Source organism: Ochotona curzoniae, unplaced genomic scaffold (genome assembly GCF_017591425.1).
Source record: "Ochotona curzoniae isolate NIBS_2020 unplaced genomic scaffold, NIBS_Ocur_1.0 contig_3819, whole genome shotgun sequence".
In the NCBI taxonomy this organism is placed as follows: domain Eukaryota; kingdom Metazoa; phylum Chordata; class Mammalia; order Lagomorpha; family Ochotonidae; genus Ochotona; species Ochotona curzoniae.
The window spans coordinates 11,334,753-11,357,095 of NW_024466004.1; the positions used below are offsets into that span (position 1 = coordinate 11,334,753).

The following is a 22,343-nucleotide window of genomic DNA, read 5'->3' on the forward strand; positions in this document are numbered from 1 at the left end:
TCATTGCTACTTAGTCTTATTAATGTAGAAATTCCTTATATAACTTGGACACTAATATAATATGCGATACAAAATCTTTTTCCACCTGCATTTTTCTTCTAAGCGTTGGCATGCTTTGTCATAAACAAATTGAAGTCTCCATATAGGCAAAAGCAGTATTCTTTTTGTTTATAAGTTCTCTGCAATTCTTACTCTTGTTAAAGTGATCTTTCCAGCTTTCAGAATTACACCCTATTTTTTCTTTTCAAAGTTTAAACTTTTGTCTACTTTTTAATTTTTTATTTCTTTTTCATGAATGATGCAGGTTAAGAATTTGTGTTATTCTCATGTGAAAATGCTATTTTCCAACATCATTATTGAAGAGACCAAAATCTCTGCACTATCTTCTCTCATAAACGAAAGCCATGCTATGCGTAATGTATTTTGAGATTCTCCACCACACTCTGTGGACTCACTCCCATTCTCGCTGACAACATCACACTCTCATTTTAATACATTTATAACATTTTTTGATGCAGAAATTCTTTTTATTCATTCTTTCCAAGTTTTTCCTGTCTATTCACAGAAATTATTTGTTCGCGTTGATTTCAGAGCAGTTTGCCAGTTTGGCTAATCCTGTTGAAAACCATGTAGGAATTTTTATAAAAGAATGGAATTCAATGTATAGATTAATAACAGAATAATCTGTGACTGTTTCATATGTGGGGGTAGAGAGACAGAGAAACAGATAGAAATACATCTTTTTGATGTCCTTCAAGATGGGTTTATAACATTTAGCTAAAATAGGAATGCATTTTTATTGAATTAAATACATTAAGATTATTTGGTTATTTTTACTGTCATTGTGAAAGGGATCATTTACCTGCTAGAGAAATGGTTACTGCTGCTGTGTAGACATGTCACCGATTCCCACACTCTTCCTGGAGCTATTTTTCAGTATTAATTTTAAAATTTTTTTGCATCCTCTCACGCTTAAACTTTTAGGGTAGACTTAGTATCTGAAGTCAAATAAGCCGATGCCATTGTCTTTGTGAAACACTGCAGCACAGATGGAAGGGTCAAAGTCACTAATATGACAGTCAGGACAAAGTCCAAAAGGTTTTTATGAGAAGTTGTCTTTGCTAAAATCATTTCATTCGCAACAATGGTTTGGACCAGAACTATTTGCATTCTCTCTTCTACCTTCTTTTTTGTCCATATAGCAGCTGTATCGGTAAGTAGTTTTGTTTTTTTCTGGGTGTTCAGAAATTTATTTCTAGTGCATGTTATCCATTTACAGTGTGTTTGTTTTCTTTTAGATTAAGCATCTTTCTGAAGGAAATGGTAAGAATAAATTCAATGCATAGTGTTACTGAACCTTACTGTTTTTTTTTCCCAACAAGACTAGTAACAGTTATTTTTCCACTTAACAGAATATGCAAATTTTCCTGAACAGAAGGATATTTCAGAAATCAATGCAGGTGAGTACAATTTCTGCATTGTTAATGTCAGAAAAATTTAAAACCCAATAGCATAATTGCTAAAGAACATTTACCTTTATAATATTGCATTGTGTAACTTTGTGAGGTGTATTTGTTGTTCATGAAGATTCTCAGTTTTTGAGAAAATATTAAGACTATGGAAAGAGAAAGAAATTTAGGTCAAAGTTTACAGAAAAGTTTGTGGGTCTTCAGCTGGATCTAAGGACACAAAATATGTTTTTTGCTTATAAGTTTCATTTTCTAGTTTCTATTTTAAAAAGAAAAATGAATGGCAATTCTGCTTATTCAAGAAAGATATAGGGAGTAAAACGCAGTGTTATGCTTAATGGAGGGAAAAAAAAACCTTACGGCCTGTACTGGTCTCCATCATGTTCACTACCAACTGCCTGGCTTGGACTTTTAAAATGCATAAAAGTGTTGCTATTTAAATATCTTGTTCACAGTTATAGTTCTTGAAGAAATCCAATACTCTCACCCATTATTGAAAAGTGAGACAGATGCTTCCATATTTCAGGTGCCTTTTGTTATGACTGCTGCAAACAATAGCACCCACGACCATGAACACCTTATTTCTTAACTTCTTTCCTATCCAGTTGGGTTTCTTTGTCCATTCTCATCATAGGGCAGGTGCTGCTTTTGTTTCTGCAGAAGAGGACTGGCAGCTCCTGTGGCAAGCGTAGCTTTTCTAAGATCAAGTGGCAGGAATGAGGCACACCTGTAATTTTTGACTCATTCCTCAATAACCCAGTATTATTTGATGACTGTAAAACCAGGAAATTCTTACCTTAGTTTTCCTTACCTAAGATTTAAATGTCCCTGGCTATGAGCCATTCATGGAGAAGGTAGCTGGTTTATGTTTAATGGAAATAGCTTGAGAAGTACTGCCTGGAAGAGCAGATGCCATTTGGTAAGGTGAATGGGTAAATGGCTCCCAAGACTGCAGGGTCGCACACCTAGAGACCTCTTTTTATAGAGTCAGCCAAGGTACATTTACTTCAAAGGAATAAATATTGTGCCATAAGATAGGGCTGGACTTGCAGCTTTCCTGATCCCATTCTCATTTATTTGAACATTCATTCCTTTGGCTCTGAGGCACTTCCTAGGCTTTGCCCCCAATTCTGAATCATTAACCCCTCTTTTTAACCACCCTGAGCAAGACACTAGCACTGGACAGATTGCCTGGACAAATCACAAAGGGAAAGCTGTCACTTTTTGCCACTTCCTCTCCATGTCTCATATGCTGATTTAACTTTTTAGAGAAATGTTGTTTCCACTTTATTGTTGTAGCTGGAACTTCAGGTGGGTTTGAAGCTTCAGCAATGTGCAGAGAAGAGGCTGAGGGGGTGGGATGCAACCTGGCTGGGAAGGCAAACTCCAGAAGAAGGAATAGGGGCTAGTCATGACACCAGCAGACATTGTCAGTCACATCGTGAGGCAGGGACAGTTAAGTGATGGGCACAGCTGTGATTTTCCCCATGCCCCCAGCACCCACACAGAAGCCATAGTTTAGAACGGGACTGGGAGAGGGCACAAGAATAAGGAAAGTGGATGCCCAGGAATCAGTGTCCTTCTCCATGTGCTTTCACGCCACAAAGAATCCCCACCATCTGTACCACTTGCCCTCTTCTACCATTCTCAAAATGGACCTAACAGAGGGAGCCAACGTATGTCCATGTGATGGGGGAAGGGAAGGAGGTGACACAGTCTACACAGCAATGTGCCAGGACTACTCTTCTCCCCTGCCACGGCCACCATGCAGTCAGAAAAATAAAGATCTAAGTCACTCAAAATGCTTCAGTTTTTACAAAATTAACAGGGTGGAGTGGGATGGGGGAGCAGGAGGCAGACAGTCAAAGGAGAAAGGCTGGGGAGAGGCTAAGTTGTGTCTCCACTGAAACTGCTAATCTAACTTTTATGGTCCTTTAGTTCATTTCAGTAAATGCCAACTCCACCTGGATTCCAGGCTCAAATGCCAAAGCTGTTCCTAATTCCTGACCCCTTCTTACACCTTACGTGTAACAGCTCAGAAAATGCTATTAGATCTGCCTTCTAACTATATCATCGCTGAAATATTCAGCACTTTCACTGGTGATGCAAGCCACCTCATGGCCTGGTCAGTGGCCTCATAGATTCTCTTCACCTCTACCCTCTACCCCACTCTGAGCGGAGCTCTTCTTTGGAAAACATTCAGAAAACATCATTCCTCTCATCCAACCTTCTAGTGACTTCTGCTATACAGCATATAGGTCTGAGAGCATTAATTCCTAACTGGGGCCTGCCGGCCATCATTGCCTATAACACTAATGAGCTTTGCTGAAAATGCTGTATTTAGGGGTCCTCCGCTGACCTACAGAATCCAGGTGATTCCTGCACAGACTACACAAGGAGGAGATCGGATCTGTCCTCTTTTTACACTCTATAATGATTGCTCTACCAATGTGTGGTTTTCTGTATGTGGTTCCCGAACCAACAGCATCAGCATTCACAGGAAACCTGCTGGAAATGAACATTTCAAGCCCTGTCCAAGACGAACTGAGTCAGAAGCCATAGGAGTGGGGCTCAGGCATCAGTGTGTATTAAGTTTTTCAGAATTCTGGTGTGAAAGTTTAGGAACCACTGCTTTAAGGCACCAAGGCTTCGCTGCATCTAGGCCTTTCTATATACATAGCCTGCCTCCTATACTCTTCATTCTCTCTTCTGTCATTTTTCTGATTAGATATGAGCCTGACTACCTTTGTAAAAGAGAAATGCTTCCCCTTTCAGTGTTTTTCCTCCTTTTTTTTTTTTTTACTTTGTGTTTCCTATTAGAAAGTTTTTATTAATCTGTTTGAGAGGGCTGGAGATCTTGCATCTGCTGATTACTTTCCAAATGCCTGTAACAGCTGCCCCTCAACAGGATAGATCCAGGACTAGGACCTTACATCGCTGGCAGGAACTCGGTCACTGGAGTCATTGCTACTGCCTCCTGGGTCTGTATTGCAGAGGAGTGGTATTAGCAACTAGAGCCAGAAATTGAACTTGTGTACTCTTCTTCAGAGTCTTAACAGCAAGGCCAAACACCTACCTTTATATTCCTTTTCCTGTTGCACATTTTACCAACTCCATACTTTACATTTATTGGGCATTTGTGTGTCTCTCTCCCAAGTCAGGAAGGTAATACTGAATGTTGTTAATGAGCATGTGCTACATGAAAAACACCTAGGCTTGTTTCCATTGGATATGCACGGGTTTGGAAAATGTTCATCCCTTCATAGCTTGGACCTATCCATACTGAAAAGCCACTGAGGCCAAGATCTGTGGGGGTCTATTCATCATCCTGGAAGATTCCCCTTGCATTCTTTCACCATGCCCTAGGCTACTCCAGGTGTCAGGAAATGCACTTTTTCTTATGACAGCTCGAGTATATGGCTTGACTGACCCTAAAGAACCCTTCTGAGCACTCAGCACAGTAGTCTAGTGGCTAAAGCTCTCACCTTGCATACGCAGGGATCCCATACAGGCGCCGATTCTAATCCCGGTGGCTTGGCTTCCCATCCAGCTCCCTGGCTATTGGCCTGGGAGGACAGCCCAAAGCCTTAGGACCCTGCACCTGCATGTGAGACCTGGAGGAAGTTCCTGGCTCCTGGCTTCGGATTGGCTCAACTCTGGCCATTGCAGCCACTTGGGGAGTGGAAGGAAGTTCTTCCTTTCTGTCTCTGCTGCTCTCTGTATCTGACTTTCTAATAAAAATAAAGTAAATCTTTAATAATAATAAAAAAGAACCCCTTCTGAAAAGACAATCTAAAACCCAAGTCATTGTGACAGCGGGACGGTGATGCCATTGCTGATATTTAATATGAATAGAGCAGGACAGAGGAGATTACACAAATCTAGAAACCATGTGCAGGAGCAAAGCGATACACATCCTTAGTCAGATACTAGCAGGGGAAAGCACAGTACCTGCTGGGACATGACACCTTGATACCATTTCTAGAGCTCACACTGGCTCAGGTTTTACCAAATGGGGCCTCTGTGGCTTCTGTGAAGCTGTGGTGATGTTTTTCTAGCTTTGTCTCCAAGTTGTGCATGAAAGAATATTCTCAGGATGAAGTCGAACCCAGAAACCCTGTCTGCGGTGTTTTCAATTTTTTAAGGAGTGTTGCTAGTCTGATTAGGGTTATGATAAGAAGTGAGGTTCTTCTGAGTGTTTTGGTGTAGAGAACAGGGAAGAAGAAAAGAGAGGGAAAGGGGGAAGCCCTATACCCTCAAAACTGTATAATGGATAATAATAATAATAATAATAAACCAATTTGGGGAGCTTACCCTCAAGAGTCTTCTGTTTTAAGGAATCTCATTTTTGCAAGCAGCAAGAGGCCAGGGTGAAGTGGTACTGGTAATGGGAAGTCCACCAAGCATCTGATAGGGATTTGAAGACACAGAGTTGAATGGATCTATCCATATTTTTTTTTTTTTACCTTTCTTATAACTAGTGACTTAACTTTGCTTTTGGAAGTGCCATTGCTTTTTCATGGGGAAGGGCAAAGCTTGCCTGTGTGCTGAGAGACAGAGGCGGGATGGCAGAACTGCAGGCAGGACCCTGGATGGAAAGTTAAGGATTGTAGTGCCCTCTTGGTTATTGACTACCCAGGATGTCACTCTGTATCTTGACTCTGTCTTCTCCTTTAAAATATGAGAGCTTTAGATCCAGAGATCAATAAGATGTCTTATAACCCGTCTCTTCTAAAATTCTTTGTTAAGCTTTTTTGGCCCCAAAGTGAAAACAGGGTGTAACAACATGTAATCTCCATTGCTTAGTTAAAAGGAATTTTTGCTTTGCTCTTGCCTCAAAGGGAATTACATCACATATAGGTTGACCACTAAAGATTGTTTAATATAATTTCTATTTATTGAAAGGAAGAAAGACAGAGATACAGAAATCTTCCATCTGCTAGCTCGTTTCTCAAATGTCTACAGCAGTCAGGGTTGGGATTAGCTATAGCAGGAATTTTGAACTCAGTCCAGATCTTCCACATGGGTGGCAGGGACACAGCCACTTGGGCCATGAACTGCTGCCTTCTGGGGTATGCATTAGCAGGAAATTGGGTCAGAGACAGAGCCAGGATTGAAACCCTGGCACTCTGATGTGAAATATGGGCATTCTAAGCAGTTTCTTAAATATTGAAATAAACACTCTCCCTGCAAAAATTAACTTTATTATCGTCCCAGCATGATGGCGTAGTGACTTAATGCTTGCAGTGTACATGCCATATGAATGTTGGTTCATGTCCTGCCTGCTCCGCTTCCCATCCAGCTCCCTGTCTTTGGCCTGGGAAAGCAGTAGGGATGACCCAAAGCTTTGGGACCCTGCACCTGTATGGGAGATCTGGAAGAAGCTCCTGGCTTCAGCTCGGCTTAACTCTGATAGCTGTGGCCACTTGGGGAATGAACCAGTGAATAGGAAGATCTTTCTATCTCTCCGTCCCACTGTAAATCTGCCTTTCCAATAAAATTAAATAAATGTTTTTTTAAATTAATTTTATTATGCAAGAAATCTTCAGTGATGCTGATTTTTTTTTTCTTTTTACACTTCAGCTGCAGGATTGGACCTGTTTCAAGGGGACATTGTCCTTCCAGTGAGTAACAGACAGTGTTATAATAACGTGACTTGAGACTGACTGCACCCCTGACCTGTGAACTTTGGCTCTGTGACTGGCTCTGGACTAGAACTATGTGGGAGATGAGAGAATTCTAATCGATAAGACTCTTACTGTTGTTGATAGTGACAAAACAGAAAACAAATAACAAATTGCATTAAAAACTATAATTATTCGGGGCACCAATATATTTGCAGCACTACCTCCATTTTATGCCATTACCAGCCCCTTTATTTCGTTCTTAATAATTCATCTGATTTTTAAAATTTTTTCTCTAAAGGAAATTCTCTTGTTATAATCAAAAGCAAATGCCATCAAATGTTGGCCTCATGTGAAATTGGTTGTGTGGTGTAAATCTTGCGCTGGGCAGTTAAGGTAGCCCCGAGGACCTGGTTTCCCAGTCACCTTTGACTTTGTTTCCACAGGAATCTAGAAATGCCCTGAGAGATCCAACCACCAGGTGGACCTTCCCCATTCCTTACATCCTGGCTGATAACCTGGGTAATGTAGATTGTTCTTAATTAGTTGTGTCTTAGTTCCCCTCCCTCTGTTGTGGATTGCCTTCAGGCTGGGAGTAATCACCAGTGTGTGAGGGTGGTCAAGCATGATCCTTCTTTATGTCACGGGGAGAATGACAGGCATTGCTTGAAAACCAGAGTGGCTTCAGAGGTAGAGATACAGAGACTCAAATAATGAGTTATTTAAATGCAGCTCACCTGAAAATGCTCATAAAACCAAAAGCAACATTTAAAAATTCCATGAAACAGAATTCGACTTCCTAACATTGGCTCCAGTGCATCTGGGTAGAATAGGAGAATACTGGTTTCAACATATTGAATTCTCCCCCTGCCCCGTTTTTTCTGTTACAAAAGAAACAAGCTGTGCTTCAGAAAAGTGGAGAAATTTGTATTTCACATTCTTGAGGTTCCTCTTCATCAGTATTAATCATTTCTACTCTGTTCTGTCATCTAAGATCTGCAAGGGTTCTATCTTATTTATTTTTAGAAATAATAGCTGGTGACAACAAATAAATACTAGAAACCAGAGGTAGGAACTGGCTGATCCTCATACAGCCGGTTGGTGGCTCAGCAGCTGTAATGACTCAGTGCTTGTTGAAGTTCATTTTAAACAAATGGAGAGATGGGGGAGATTAGAGAGGAGAGGGGAAGCCAGGACACGGTTGCTCAATGTGACTGGGCTGCATCCTCACGTCTCAGCGTTTTCCATAGTGGTTATCAGTGTAGCAGTCAACTCATTTTTCTGCAGAACAACCCCATAGCGACCAATGCTATCGTTCTCATTTACTTGGAGTACTGAGTTACTTTCCCTAGTGTTTGCCAACACGTTTTTAAATTCACAGGAAGCAAACTCTTATTAGAACATGGTTTAATTTCAAGTGGGATCGTTACCCACTACAGTTTTCCATCCTGCTTGTCACAGCTGTCCCACCCTAGGAAAATGCCAGATGCTATGTCTTCACCTGGTCCTTTAACCATCACCTTGCCTCTGTAAGGTGTGAGTCGTGCTTCTCAGACTTGAACGTTCCCTCCCCCTGAAGTGTTTGTTCAGTTATAGACTGGATCAGGACTGTGGCCAGAGTCTGCATGTCTAACAATGCCCCTCCCCTGCTCCACCCTGCCCCACCAAGAGATGCTGGTGTTGCTGGTCTCAAAAAGCTTACAACTTGAGTGGCAAGCTCTCTCCAACTGTAAGCAAACACACAAATAATAAACAGCAAGATTTGAGACAGATACCCTAAAGTAAGATAATAACAGTGAGGATATTGCAGTATTTTTCAAGAACTACCACATCAGAGTCACCATTAGCATAAAGAAAAAAGTTGAAATGGCTGGTCCTATATTACTGTCAAAGCAAACCTAACAACTACAGCTCAGTATTCGTACAGATTTCCTTTATTAAGGTGAAACTCTAGCCACATACATAAACCAGTCGACAAATACATCAGCCTGTGTAACCAACACTTTCATCATTCTAGAACGATTCTTAGGGCCTGTTTCAGGGCAGTGCCCATTCCTTAAGAGACAACCATTTTTCTGTCTTTCCCCTAAGTGTTAGGCTTACCTGGTGTACTACTGATTTACAGGTAAATAGAGCCTGATCACATGCATTCTTTTATGTCTGGCTTCTTGTTCTGGTTGTATTTCTGAAGTTCTTAAATATTACTGTGGGATTGATAGTTAATTCAGTTTTCTTTTTTACTTCTTAGTAATAGTTTTGGTATCAATATACTGTGTTGTTGTACATTCTCCTATTATATACACTGAGTTATTTCAAGTTTGGGGCAATTATGAAAAAAGTCATTATGATCAATCTTGTACAAGGCTTTGTGGATATGCATTTTTAATTTATTTTGAATACATGGCTAGAATATAATTGTGTGGCTTAAGGGTACCACATGTTTCATTTTAAAAGAAAATGTCAAACTAGTTTTCAAAGAGGATGTCCCATTTTCACTCCTGCTAACAATGCACACGTGTTCTATTTTTTCAATATCCTCATTAGCATTGGTGTGTTAATCTTTTTAATTGCAACTAACCCAGTGGTTACGAAATGGTTTCTTCCTGTGGTTTTAATTTGCATTTCCCTGATGACTAATGATACTAACACATTTCATGTGCTGTTGGATATTTGTGTAACTTCTTTTATGGAGTTATCTACTCAACTCTTTCATGAGTTTTATAGTATTTTTGTCTTTCAGCTGTTTATGGAAGATCCTCATCTATTATGGATGAGTGCCTTGTCAGATGTGTATGTTGTGAATATTTATTTTTCATTAAAAAAAGACCATGATTTAGTTTTCATTAAAAAAAAACTCTGTAATTTAAAAGATTTCATTCTGGTGAATTTTGACTTACTCTTTTTGTCAGTGTCAATGTTATTATATATTGATGATACTTTTAGATTTTACCTAATAAATCATTGCTTAATGTATTTTGGGAACTTTATAGTTCATCTTTTGTCTAAGATATATCATAAATTGATATTTGTATCTTATCCATTTCTCCTTTTAAAATGTGCTGGGGTTTTGATAGGATTAGTTGAGTCTATATGTAAACTAGGTAGAAAAAAATGTGGCTGCTTAGGGAGTGAATCATCAGGCAAAAGATCTTCCTCTCTGCCTCCCCTCCTCTCTGTATATCTGATTTTGCAGTACAAATAAATAACTCTTAAAAAAGGTATAACTAAAGCAATGTAAACTTCTAGATAGCTGGATTTTAGAACCAGCTTTCTTTTGATGCTTCTGTGACAACTGAACTGTTTTGAGTCCATATTACTGATGACATAACTACATATTACATATTACTGATATTTCTCCGTATTACTGATGATCTAACTAAAACCAGGTATGAAAATTCTCTGGTATGTTTATGAATGCTTTTGTTGTTGTCCAATGTTGTATTGTCTCCACATATTTATGACTATTCCAATGACTATTTCTTTAATGATCTTGGTATGATCTTACCATATCTGCAGCTTAACAGTTGACAAAATGAAATAAGGCCAGAAAAACATGATGTTATCACCTGGTAGACTGCCAAGGATTATAAACACTTTGAGAGAATGCAGAAAATCAAATGGGCCAGAAGTATGATTTAATGTTATATAACATGGCTTAATTTTTAACTGAGATCCCAATCTCCATCGTGTTGACAAGAGGGGAAAAAATGCACATGAAGTCAAACATAATCTTAATTCCTCTGAGGGGTGGAACCCTTTTCTCCCCTTCTCATCCTTGTCATGCGATGTCAAAGTGTGTGCATGATCCGTGAGAGGAAAGTCACTCAATCTTTGGTCATTGAAACAGATTGCTGGCCAGTGCTATCATTTCTGCCCTTCCAGGACCTTTGGGCTTCTATCACTTGGGTATCAAAAGTGAGGTAGGGAAATATTTTTTCCAAAGTGGGGTTCAGCACTGTTTCTTATCACTTTCCTGGGACCCTTTCAGGAAAATGGGGTGAAGACCATGTGTGCCTCCTTGGCTTTCTGAACCCACAAACTTCTGTAAACTCTGCTAATTTCCTTCAGCAGGAGGAGATAGTTTTAGACTTCGGTAGAAAATACTGTTCTCACAGCTTCTCTACCATCTACTTTACATCTGCTTACAAAGCCAGAATGATCTGGGTCTGGCATTTTTGTGTGCTAAGTTAAGCCACCTGTTGTTTCCCATATAAGATGCCGGTATTCCATATAGAAACCAATTTGAATCTCAGATGCCCCACTCCCAATCCAGCTCCATGCCAATGCACTCGAGACCCAGATAAAGCTTCTGGCTTTGGCCTGGCTCAATCTTGCATGTTACAACCGTTTGAGGAGTGAACTAGTAGACAGAAGATCTCTCTTGCTCTCTTTCTGTTTGTATCTCTTTCTGTCTCCCCCTTTCTATCTCTTTGCCTGTTAAATCTGCTTTTCGAATAAATAAAATGAATGTTAAAAGTCACAGTGACTTGCAAGCCACGTCTGTTTTCTGCTTTGTCTTGTGACTCTTCTGAAGCATTGCACTCACATGTTTGCATGTGGAAAGGGGAAAAAAGAGAAAATGGGAACGTTAACTGACTTAGCCACATACGTATGCATGTTTCATATTTTCTTGTCACATTTCAATTGTGTTTCTAAAGTATGCACTTAATGCTTGTATTTACAACCATTCTTACCATTTGATTTTCAAGGAATTTACTATCATAAAAGGAGTGGAATTATAGCTTGTCATGAAGGACTATACTATTGTAACAATATTGGGAAATCAGTCAGGGTGTTGGGATTTCGAGGGGGCTATCCCAGACCTACATAATTGTACCATCAAATTCAAACTTCAAAATAATAATAATAATAATAATAATAATAATAATAATAATAAAACAAGAAAGAATGTAGCTAAACTGTGGATTTCTTACAGTGGTATGATTTTTCTCTATACCATTTTAGGCATATTTTCCAAAATCAAAATAATACTCATTGACATTTTCCTTAATGTATGCAGCGTTAAATGCCAAAGGAGCCATTCTCTATGCCTTTGAAATGTTCCGCCTCAAGTCCTGTGTGGATTTTAAGCCCTACGAAGGAGAAAGCACATACATCATATTTCAGCAGTTTAGTGGGTAGGTATGAAATTTTACAAAAAATGAATATGCACTCTTTTATTTTTTAAAACATGTTTATTACGAAGGTGAGGGGATTACAGATCCATGTGGGCTACAGATTGGGATGGATTGGGTTGAGAGTGGGTAGGGGATAGGAGTTGGCTGACACACGCATCTTTTTTTGGCTTATAAATGTTTTTGCAAATACTTTAAAGGGTAAAAGAAGAAAGAAAAAGGAAGCTAAGAGCAATTATTTCACTGAGTTATTCAATCTTTAAGGTGCTCAATAGAGAGTACATTTTGAATGCAGGTGGATTTTAGTGATATTTATCTTGGGTTTCTTCTAGGTTTATGCTATATTTTAAATTAAAGTATTTTTTTAAAATGTGAAGTTTTCTGAAAAAATAAATATCCTTTGAGTAGTTCCGCAGTGTTAGGGTACTCTGTAACTGCCTGCTAGAAAAGTTCTAGCTGTACATCTGCTTTCCATAGAAGGTGACTTACTTGTTTCTAAGAAAGGATGACACGAGCTCCTTTTCTTCAGGGATATTTATGTTAACCAACTTTTATATCTGTACCTGCAGACCCCACATGGAGGCATCTGCCCAGGCATCACTTAAGATACAAATTAGACGTCAAACTATGTGTGTTTATTTTTTAGTTCATTCATATATGTATATATGTGTGTGTATATAAGTATATATATATATATATATACATATATAATTGTGAACATCTATTGTTTGTCAGGAGGTATGCTATTCTCTTTGTATAAAGAAGCATGGGATTCAGCCTTAGTCCTCACAAAATTTACATTTGGTGGTGAGGATAGTGAACCAACAAAATGTAAATAATTTCTATATACAAACCTGAGCCGTACAAAGCGATGGATGAGTTAGCAGGGACAGCCAGCCAGGGTTCATGCTTATATCAATGAAGAAGGGAGAAGGATACGGATCAGAGAGGGATGAACAGCAGGTGGGATGGAAGAAGGAAAATGGAGAAAAGGGAGAAGAAGAAGGGAAGAAAGGGAAGATGAAGACTAATAAAAGAAGAGAACATGATGAATATGAAGCTGGCTTACTTGGAGAACGTATTAAGTTTAATTTATCTGCAGCTTTGTGTGCAAAGGATAGAATGATGGATCAGGGATCCAGGGTGGCAGACAGGACCCAGAAATAGGAACTGTAAGTGTGAGAACCTATTGCATTGTACGACATTTGTTAGATTCTTTGGGTTTTCCATTTCAGAAAGATTATCTGATTAGTTGTGGACTAAGTATTTGAACGAAAAAGGCTGATGATGGAAGAGTAATGAAGGGATGCTCTAATCTGCCAGGAAAGCTGAGAGGGACATACACTAAAGAAGAGGTGGTCAACCTAGAAAGAGGCAACGAGTTCCATAGGCGCAGGAGGAGACATACTTATAACAACCAACTTCATCTGATTAGTGGATAGGAGAAGACAGAAAGGATGAAACAAGAATATCAGATTTCTGAGTAGCATGAATGTCACGTAGTAGCTTTATTCACCAAGATTGGGAATATTGAATATTACTGGGAAAGTCTCTGCAAGATGGATAGTTAATTTGTTTGGAAGCATGTCGTTTATTATTTGAGGTTGATTCAGGGTATATAAATGGAAATGGCCAAAAATACTTGAATAGCTTTTTTTTAATGAAGGGAAAATATTTAAAGTGTTTCTCAGGAATTGCAAAGTTCACACATTTTAGAGGCTGTCTTATCTATTTCTCATCTTGTTGCTTGGCAACTTCTGAACTTTCAGAATATATCAAAGCCTTTAATTGTTTACTAAAAATGTCTGGGGAAAAATAAATTTCCAAAACACTTTCATTCTCACTCTTCAACCACTAATCATACTGTATCTTTCAAAAGCAGAAAACAAAAATGTAACATCAATATGATCACTTTCTAAAATTTCTCTCTTTCTGAACAAAATTCTTTTGGTTTTTGTTCTGCTTTTAACTTAAACTCCAGTGCATGGCTAAGGGGCATATTTGCTTTCAGAGATATTCTCTGTTAAAGTTGAGTATGGGGGGCTTTTCTTGTCTGTGGCTAGAAAGTGCCTCTGTTATATCCAAGTTAGGGATGAGAAAAGAGAGGAAGAGGGGTTAGAGAAGGGACTGGTTCAAAATACCCCGTATCTTCAGGGCAGTAGTCCCCTAGCAGGTGGTCAGCTGACTCATTCAAAAGGACATACTCCTAAAACTTACACCTCTCACTATATGGAATTTAAAAGTTAATTAATGTACAAAAAGAAAATCGAAATGAACCACAGGAAACAGTCAGAGATAACTTAATATTTTGGTAGAGGAGCAATAGTGCTGTTCTTTAGGGTTCCCATGAGATTGTAGAGGGGAGGAAGAATACCGCTGTTTAAAATTTCCTTCCATCTTGGAGTATGTTCTACTGTCAGAATGAAATGTCACTTCTAAGGCCTTTATTCCCTCTAGTTCCTTTTTAATTGTTTCCCTGTCTTTGAACTATCAGAATCTAAGAATGTCACTTAAAAATTTCTTTTTAAAAAATTCATTTCATTTTAATTTACAAAGTGATTATACATATTAATGGAGTGTAGTATGATAATGTCTCAATGCTTACAGACACTGTATAATTGGTAGCAGTGATAAAGTAACAAGAGAAATGTTTTGGTTACTATTGCACAATATGGTTGTAGTTAACAATACTGTTTTGAATAGTGGAAGAGGGTATTTTTAATATTTTGATTACAAAGAAAGATCATTTATTTTTAAAATCAAGTCCCACTTTCTCCTAATTTGTGTTCTATAAATTTTGAATCCTATAAATTTTAACCACACCAGAATTTTCTAGGAAGATAATTTTCCACTTCTTTTTAAAGGTGCTGGTCTTATGTTGGCGACCTTCATGGGGGACAGAACCTTTCCATTGGCCAGGGCTGTGACTATAAGGCCATCATTGAACATGAGATCCTGCATGCTTTGGGATTTTACCATGAGCAGTCCAGAAGTGACCGAGATGATTACGTCAACATCTGGTGGGATGAAATTATCCCAGGTGTGTATGAACCCAACATGGTTGAGTGGAGATGGTAGCCATTTTAACCACTTGCTGAAATTCATCCTGGATGAGCAGGTCAAGTTCATGGATGGATAGGAGATTCAGCTTCAACAGGGTGAAAACAGACTGTAAGGAGGTCGCCATTGCTTGACTTCTCCTGTGAGCTGTACTGATTTATTACTGGTCTTAGGTAAATGTCTTGGGGAGTATATGTGTTGGTTTACTCAATGTGGATATGGACTGGAAGTTAAGCAGATGCTTTCACTTTGGATTGATATTTTCATCGAGATCTATCCAAAAATCTGTTTAGTCTCCTGGCTTGATGAATAAAGTAAATTAGGTTTCTGAGGATATTATTGCCATCTTTCGGAATGTAGAATTTCTGATAGTCTTAGAGAGCTGAATGTGTTGATTATAGCATGATACCAGGACATTCTCCAGAAGATTTTTTTCTTTGTGTATTTGCCAAATCAGTGGTAGATATTTAGCAACAGCAATGACACAGAATACCTGTATCGGAAATGGCACTGCCAGTTGTGCTAATTCAGGCTAATTATTTGGGTTTAAGTTACTAAAATTTTAATTTTTTTTCTTCTTTGTTACTAATCTGTTCCTTTTTGCTCTTGCCACATACCAATAAAATAGCTTTATGCATTAGCATTCATTCTAACAATTTCATGTTTTCTGGCTTTGACTGATTTCCTTGAATACTGCCACTAATACTACGTCTTGAATACTTTGAGTATACCAAAATATTATTTAGAGAAACATTTCCAAATGTGTAGGAAAGAAAAGTTAATGCTATGTTCTGAAGATAGCTAGTTTTTAATAATTAGTTTAGTTAGTGGGAAAAAACTATATTTTTTGTTGATGAAAGATTGATATAACTGCATTTACAAAAACTGCTTTAACTGTTCTTACACACGGATTTTAGTAGAGCAAGTAATTGCTTCCGGTGGGTGTATTAGTCTGTTTTGTGACTATAATGAAATACTTGAGGCATGCAACTTTATAGACAAAAAAAGTTTGTGAAGCTCCTGGTTCGGGAGACACAAATGGCATTGACATTGGCTTGACTCTCACTAGTACCTTACAGCAGATAGCATCACAATGATGAGCTTCATGTGGGAAGACAGAGTCACATCTTGACACAGGAGGCTGGAAGGAGACTCAGGGATCAGAATCAAGATTTTATGCTTTTATGGGAACTTACTCTTAGGACTTCACTCCAAGAGAACAGTATTCCCTTCTAACAGAAACACTATCAATGAAAGGCACTTTCACTAAACCCCACTCCCAAGGGTTTCCACCACCTCTCATATTGCCACCCTAAGGACCAAGTTTGTAGCATAATGCCTGAGAGACAGACTGCAGCAGTAGCTATCTGTCTTATCAGAATCATAACTTTATGTGTGAGTTCATATGTTGCTGTACATCCTAATAATATTCTAAGTTTAAGAGCCTTAAAAAGCTGGTAAATCCTACAATTAAAGATGAATTCTCAAAAAAAAAAAACAACAAATACTTCTGCTATGACAAGGTGACAAGGTCATTGTGGAGTTGGGTGGTTACTGGCTCTCAATGAGTTAGGGGTATTTGATCATATTGAAATCACCATTTGGGTTTCTCAAATTGCATCTCTCCCAGTCCCTCATAGTCTGATAATTATCTCAATGTAGAATAACGAGGAAAAGTAGGGAAACTGTGATTTTAAAAGTATAATAAAATAGAACAGATTAACCACCCTACCATAAAAATAAAACTAACTAGAGGTCAAGTAAGCCTCCTATTTGATATAAGAAAATTGGAAAGTATTCACTCAGGTTAGTCTTAATATATTTGTATTTCAGGTATGATTGTGTTGTAACTGGGCGTGTACAGATAGAAAAAGGAATGGGATTACAGGTCAAAGAACTGAATTTCTGATTGTGAAACGACCATTACTATCAGAATTGCCTATGTTTGCCTACAGTCCTAGATTTCTTATCTCTTGGTATGCTTTGTTTTACTGAAATTTTTATGAGAAAGTAGAAAATATTTCTTTTTCTATATCTTGAAGAAGAAAATACTTAAAGGGATTTTTTAAAAAAGATTTATTTTATTTATTTGGAAGGCAAAATAGCAGAGGAGGTGGGGGGAGATAGAGAGAGAAGAGTTCTTTTTCAGTTGGTTCGCTCCCCAAAGGGCTGCAACAGCTCTGTGGGTCTCCCAGGTGGGTAGGTGGGGCATCTGCTTCTTTCCTTGGTGTTCTAGCAGGGAGCTGGATTGTAAGGAGATCTTCTAGAACTCAAGCTGTCACAATATGGCATACTGTAGGCCAAATAAAGTCCCCTTTTTCAGACCGAGTCAACATATTTGCTAGTGTAATTCAAAGACTTGCCTAACTTTGAGATTAGCATGAGTTGCTCAATAGATATGAACATTGACTCATCTCCTATCTATATTTTCATCAGATATAATTTATATGTAGCTAAATTACCTGCAATTAGTGAAGAACTGTTCTCAATTATATCAAACCTAATTAGATAATAAACAAGGACAGTATAATTTTTCAGGGTAATTTATTTTTTTTTTTATTGCATGCCATTTTCAACTGATGATTGTCTGGTGTTTAACCTAAGAAGACAATGTACTGGCAATATAGTTTTCACCCCCAAGTCCATCCTCATTTCTAGAGTCACAACTGTCTTTCCAAAATCTGCTTCCCTTTACTGAAGAAAAACTCAACTTCCAAGGTCTAACATGGGTCACAAATGATAGCCCATGGGACACATCTGCTTGCTTTTGTAAATAAATCTTTATAGGAACACAGTCATGTCCATTTGTCTAGATATGGCTCATGATTGTGCTACCATGACAGAATTCAATAACTGAGACAGAAAAAACAGTTTGCACAGCAAGACATATCTGCTACCTAATAGTTAGTAGAAAAACGTTCTAACACAGGCTCCTAGCTGTGGGTTCCCTGAACATGAGTCTACTGTTTTCCTATTTATTTAGTGTTGGCTGTTACCAGCTACCTCACCCAGAGCCAGGTAGACACAGACACAATGAAAATATCTGTTGAATGAATTGTTTCTTTTTTTAAAATGTTTTATATTATTTTATCTGAAACTTAGAATTAAACAGAGAGTGCAGGAGATAGAGAGAGATAGAGCACTCTTTTATCTGCTGGTTTGCTTATCAAGTGACTACAGAACAGGCAATGGGCCAAGACAAAACCAGGAACCAAGGGTTTTACTTGAGACTTTCACATAGGCTCAGGGGTCCAAAGACTTGGGATGCAATGACTTATGTCATAATCTATTGCTTTCCCAGTCACGTTCACAAGAGATGAATCAGAAGAGGAACAGTTTGAACTTGAACTGGTACCCATGTGGGATGCCAACATGGCAGGCAGCAGCTTTAACGTATTAGCACCACAATGCTGGCACTGCTGAATAAAGTTTTAAAAATTATTCAGACCATTTACTTGAAAGGGTATTTAGAAAAGACCCCTTGAATAATAATAATAATAATAATATGTTATTATTCAGTTCTTTGACATATAATCCCATTCCTTTTTCCATCTTCACAAGCCCAGTTATACTACAATTTCCAGATGGACAAATTTGTTGTTGTTTTTTATGTTATTATTATTATTAGTAGTAGTAGTAGTGTAGTATTGGTGTTATCCAAGCCTGCCAATAGTATGGGAAATGACAGAAAACACACAGTGAGTCAAAGCAAGTTACCTGAAACAAGGTGTTGCTGAGAACCAGCAGGAGACGCTAGACCCGAGTCACAATCTTCACCTCCACTGATGCTTTTGGCAAATCTCTCTCTTCAAATGACACCTTAGGATCTAAGGAGGAAGTTGTTTTTCCCCTTCCCTGTGTGAGTCATTTATTTCTATCAGTCTTGTGAAAAGGCTTTGAGCTTTCAGATTCTGAAGCATTTTGGATTTCTGATTTGTGGATTGGCAATGCTAACTGTATATATATTTATAACAATCTTCTACTTAAATATATGTGTATATTTAATAATTTTAACATGTGTATGCATTTTAATATGTATCTAGCATCATCAATAATCTGTACATGATATTTATTAATAGATCAACTGACAAATAAAAAAGGCTTACTTCACTATAGTAATAACATATACAATGTATATAAATATATATTATGTTTATTTATAATCTATTTGTATACATATATAGTGTATATACAAATAAATTAAGGCTGTACTATTTTTTTATGAGCATCTTTGGTGCTCCATCAAAGAATGTTGGGGGAAGTAATGTGACTGAACAAGACCATGGTTTCTCTTCCTAACAGGTTATGAGCACAACTTTAACACCTATGATGATAATTACATCACAGACCTCAACACACCCTATGACTATGAGTCTGTGATGCATTATGCACCTTTATCATTTAATGCAAATGAAAATGTTCCCACCATTACGGCCAAGATCCCTGAGTTTGATTCCGTCATTGGGCAACGTCTGGATTTTAGTGAAATTGATTTAGAGAGGCTGAACCGAATGTACAATTGCAGTAAGTACGCCTTGGAGCTAAGCAGCCACAGACTGGCTGCAGCTGAATCCTTTATCCTTCACGCTTTCCTTTACTTATTATTTTTCTCCTCCTCAATGTTCTACTTACGGGAACAAGAGCAAGTTACATAATCTTAGTAACTAGACCACTAGTTACTAAGTGGTTACTAGTTATTCAGTGTCTGAATACTGATTATGGTGTTGTTCCTTGTAAGGGTACAGCATTCTCTGAAGTTCAAGACTGATAATAGACTTTAAAATGTTTTGTGTCATGCAAAGTTTCCATAAGGTTATTTACCTAGAGTTACTCATTCTTTTGAGGTGGGTTGTTTCCTAAAATGACCCCTGTAGTCTTCAGAGACACCATATTTAGTTCTATGCAGTGACTATGAACAGAAGATGCACAATGTACAAAGCTCTCCCTCTAGGGAGTTCTTGGTTAGCATTTACATAGCAAAGTGTGATTAGAGATCTTTTTATCTTAACTCTGTGAGGTGGATAGGTTTACATCTGAGTTGATATGTGCTAAGATTGGATGACAGTAGGATTTGTATTTGAGAAAAAAAGAAGAAAGTGCTTATGATCCTGCTATATTTGAAAAAAGATGTCTCAACATCTTTTTTAAAATTATTTTTTCATGATACAATTCCTTTGGCTCAGGGATTTCCCTTTCCACCATCATTCCCCCACTGCTTTCCCCTATATTGTAACAACAGTTTAGTCCCTCAACAACAGTCACAGTCCATCATTCTGTTATTTAAGTGTATCCTGACATTGTAGGTATAGAGAATGTTGTAAAATCCAGCATTCTAGTGTCAAGATATACTTAATAGTTTCACCTGGAGTCCATCTTTTATTCAGAATTAGAGATGCATAGTGCAATGCATCTCCACTTGCATGATATACTTACAGATCCTCTAGATAAATATATGTATGTACATGCTTAACTATGTACCTGTTGATCCTGTATTTTGCAGGAAGGTTGACTTATATCAGCATCTTAAGACTTTATATAGATTTGGAATGAGATGCTTTACACTTTTAACCAACTGATAAATTCTTTGCAGCTACGACACACACCTTTTTGGATCACTGTGATTTTGAGAAAGCAAACATTTGTGGGATGATCCAGGGTACCAGAGATGATGCTGACTGGGTCCATGAGAACAGTGCTCTACCCGGACAAGCAGACCACACCTTTGGGGGACAGTGTACAGGTCGGTGAAGATGGAGAGTAAATACATTATGATTTATCAGTTCAGTAATGGAAGCCATCATGTTTTGCCTCAAATGATCACTGATTATCAAGCTTGAAAATGTGAACAAAACCAAATAACATTTTTACTATCATAATTATTACATAAAAAATATCCAGGCTCTGAGCATACAAAGTATGCATTTAAGTGATGACAAAACAGATATGAATAGTTGTTAAGGCATAATTTTGTAAATACAGGTAATGACTCTAGAATGCTCTCTTCTAACAGAAATGTAATCTGAATAATGTGTATAGTATGAAATTTCTAGTAGTAACATATATCATGAAAATGTGAAGTTAATTTTAAAACATTATTTAACTTAATATATCAGAAATATTAGCATTCTCACATATAATCAATATAAAAATTTACAATATATTATACCTTTTATATATTGCTGCATAAAATATTTGAGATCTGAAATTCTTGACACTCTTACAGCAAATGCCAGTTTGGACTGACAACAGTTAAAGCACTAAATGACCATGCAGGTTTGGTAGCTTCCATAACAGATAGCACAGCTTTGGGTAATGTCTATATATGGTTTGTGTAGTGAAAAAGCCACAAAATCAGAACACTTGAATTTGAAAGTTACCTCTGCTGTGTATTAACTTTAATCAATGGAAATTGCTGTTGCAGAATATGTGTTTTTTACAAGCATTTACTTTTACAGGCTTCATAAAATATCAAGTTATTGATAACAGTGGGGATGGAAGATGTTCCAGTTCAGCAGCTTGACTCCATACATTTCTTTCACCCTCCTCTATTTGTAGAGCTTCCATTTTTAAAAAATTTCCATTTTATCATCTTTTGAAGGTACACCTGCCACTCAGATCATTTCTATTTCTTTGAAAAGTGGATTCGGATTACATATTACAAAAACTTGAAATATACTTGATGATGGTGAAATTCCTAAGTCCACACCTATAAACATTGGTTAGACTTCCTTCCGAGAAGAAACCCAGGCAGACACCCGGCTGCCAAACCTCCAGGGAGAATGCCTCCAGGTCATAAGTCTTTGGCACTCTTCCTCTGGCCTTGGCAGAGAGTGGGAATCTCAATGACACATCATATTATCAGGTGTATCACTCCAGGTGTCCAAAGAGTGACCCAGGCCTGAATTTCTTTCTAAATTATCATCCACTGTAGCCTGGAGTCCAGTCTCTCCTGTGGGCTTATTGCTAGGTTAATACACAATCCCCAAAAGAAAAATGACCTTCAGGTGGGAAGAATCTGGAATAATGTTCTAGAACATTAGTGCTAAAGCAAAGAA

General features: G+C 37.9%; 1 protein-coding gene across 1 annotated transcript in view; it reads left to right on the top strand.

Moving 5' to 3' along the window:
* Positions 1 to 1,144: 1,144 nt before the first annotated feature.
* MEP1A (meprin A subunit alpha) overlaps positions 1,145 to 22,343 on the top strand; it is a 28,422-nt gene continuing 7,223 nt past the window's right edge. Inside the window, exons 1-9 of the mRNA XM_040983101.1 lie at positions 1,145 to 1,213; positions 1,299 to 1,323; positions 1,413 to 1,460; positions 7,053 to 7,093; positions 7,540 to 7,615; positions 12,114 to 12,231; positions 15,093 to 15,268; positions 19,591 to 19,812; positions 20,879 to 21,032. Coding sequence (XP_040839035.1) covers positions 1,145 to 1,213; positions 1,299 to 1,323; positions 1,413 to 1,460; positions 7,053 to 7,093; positions 7,540 to 7,615; positions 12,114 to 12,231; positions 15,093 to 15,268; positions 19,591 to 19,812; positions 20,879 to 21,032 — 929 coding nt within the window. The remainder of the gene's footprint in view (positions 1,214 to 1,298; positions 1,324 to 1,412; positions 1,461 to 7,052; positions 7,094 to 7,539; positions 7,616 to 12,113; positions 12,232 to 15,092; positions 15,269 to 19,590; positions 19,813 to 20,878; positions 21,033 to 22,343) is intronic.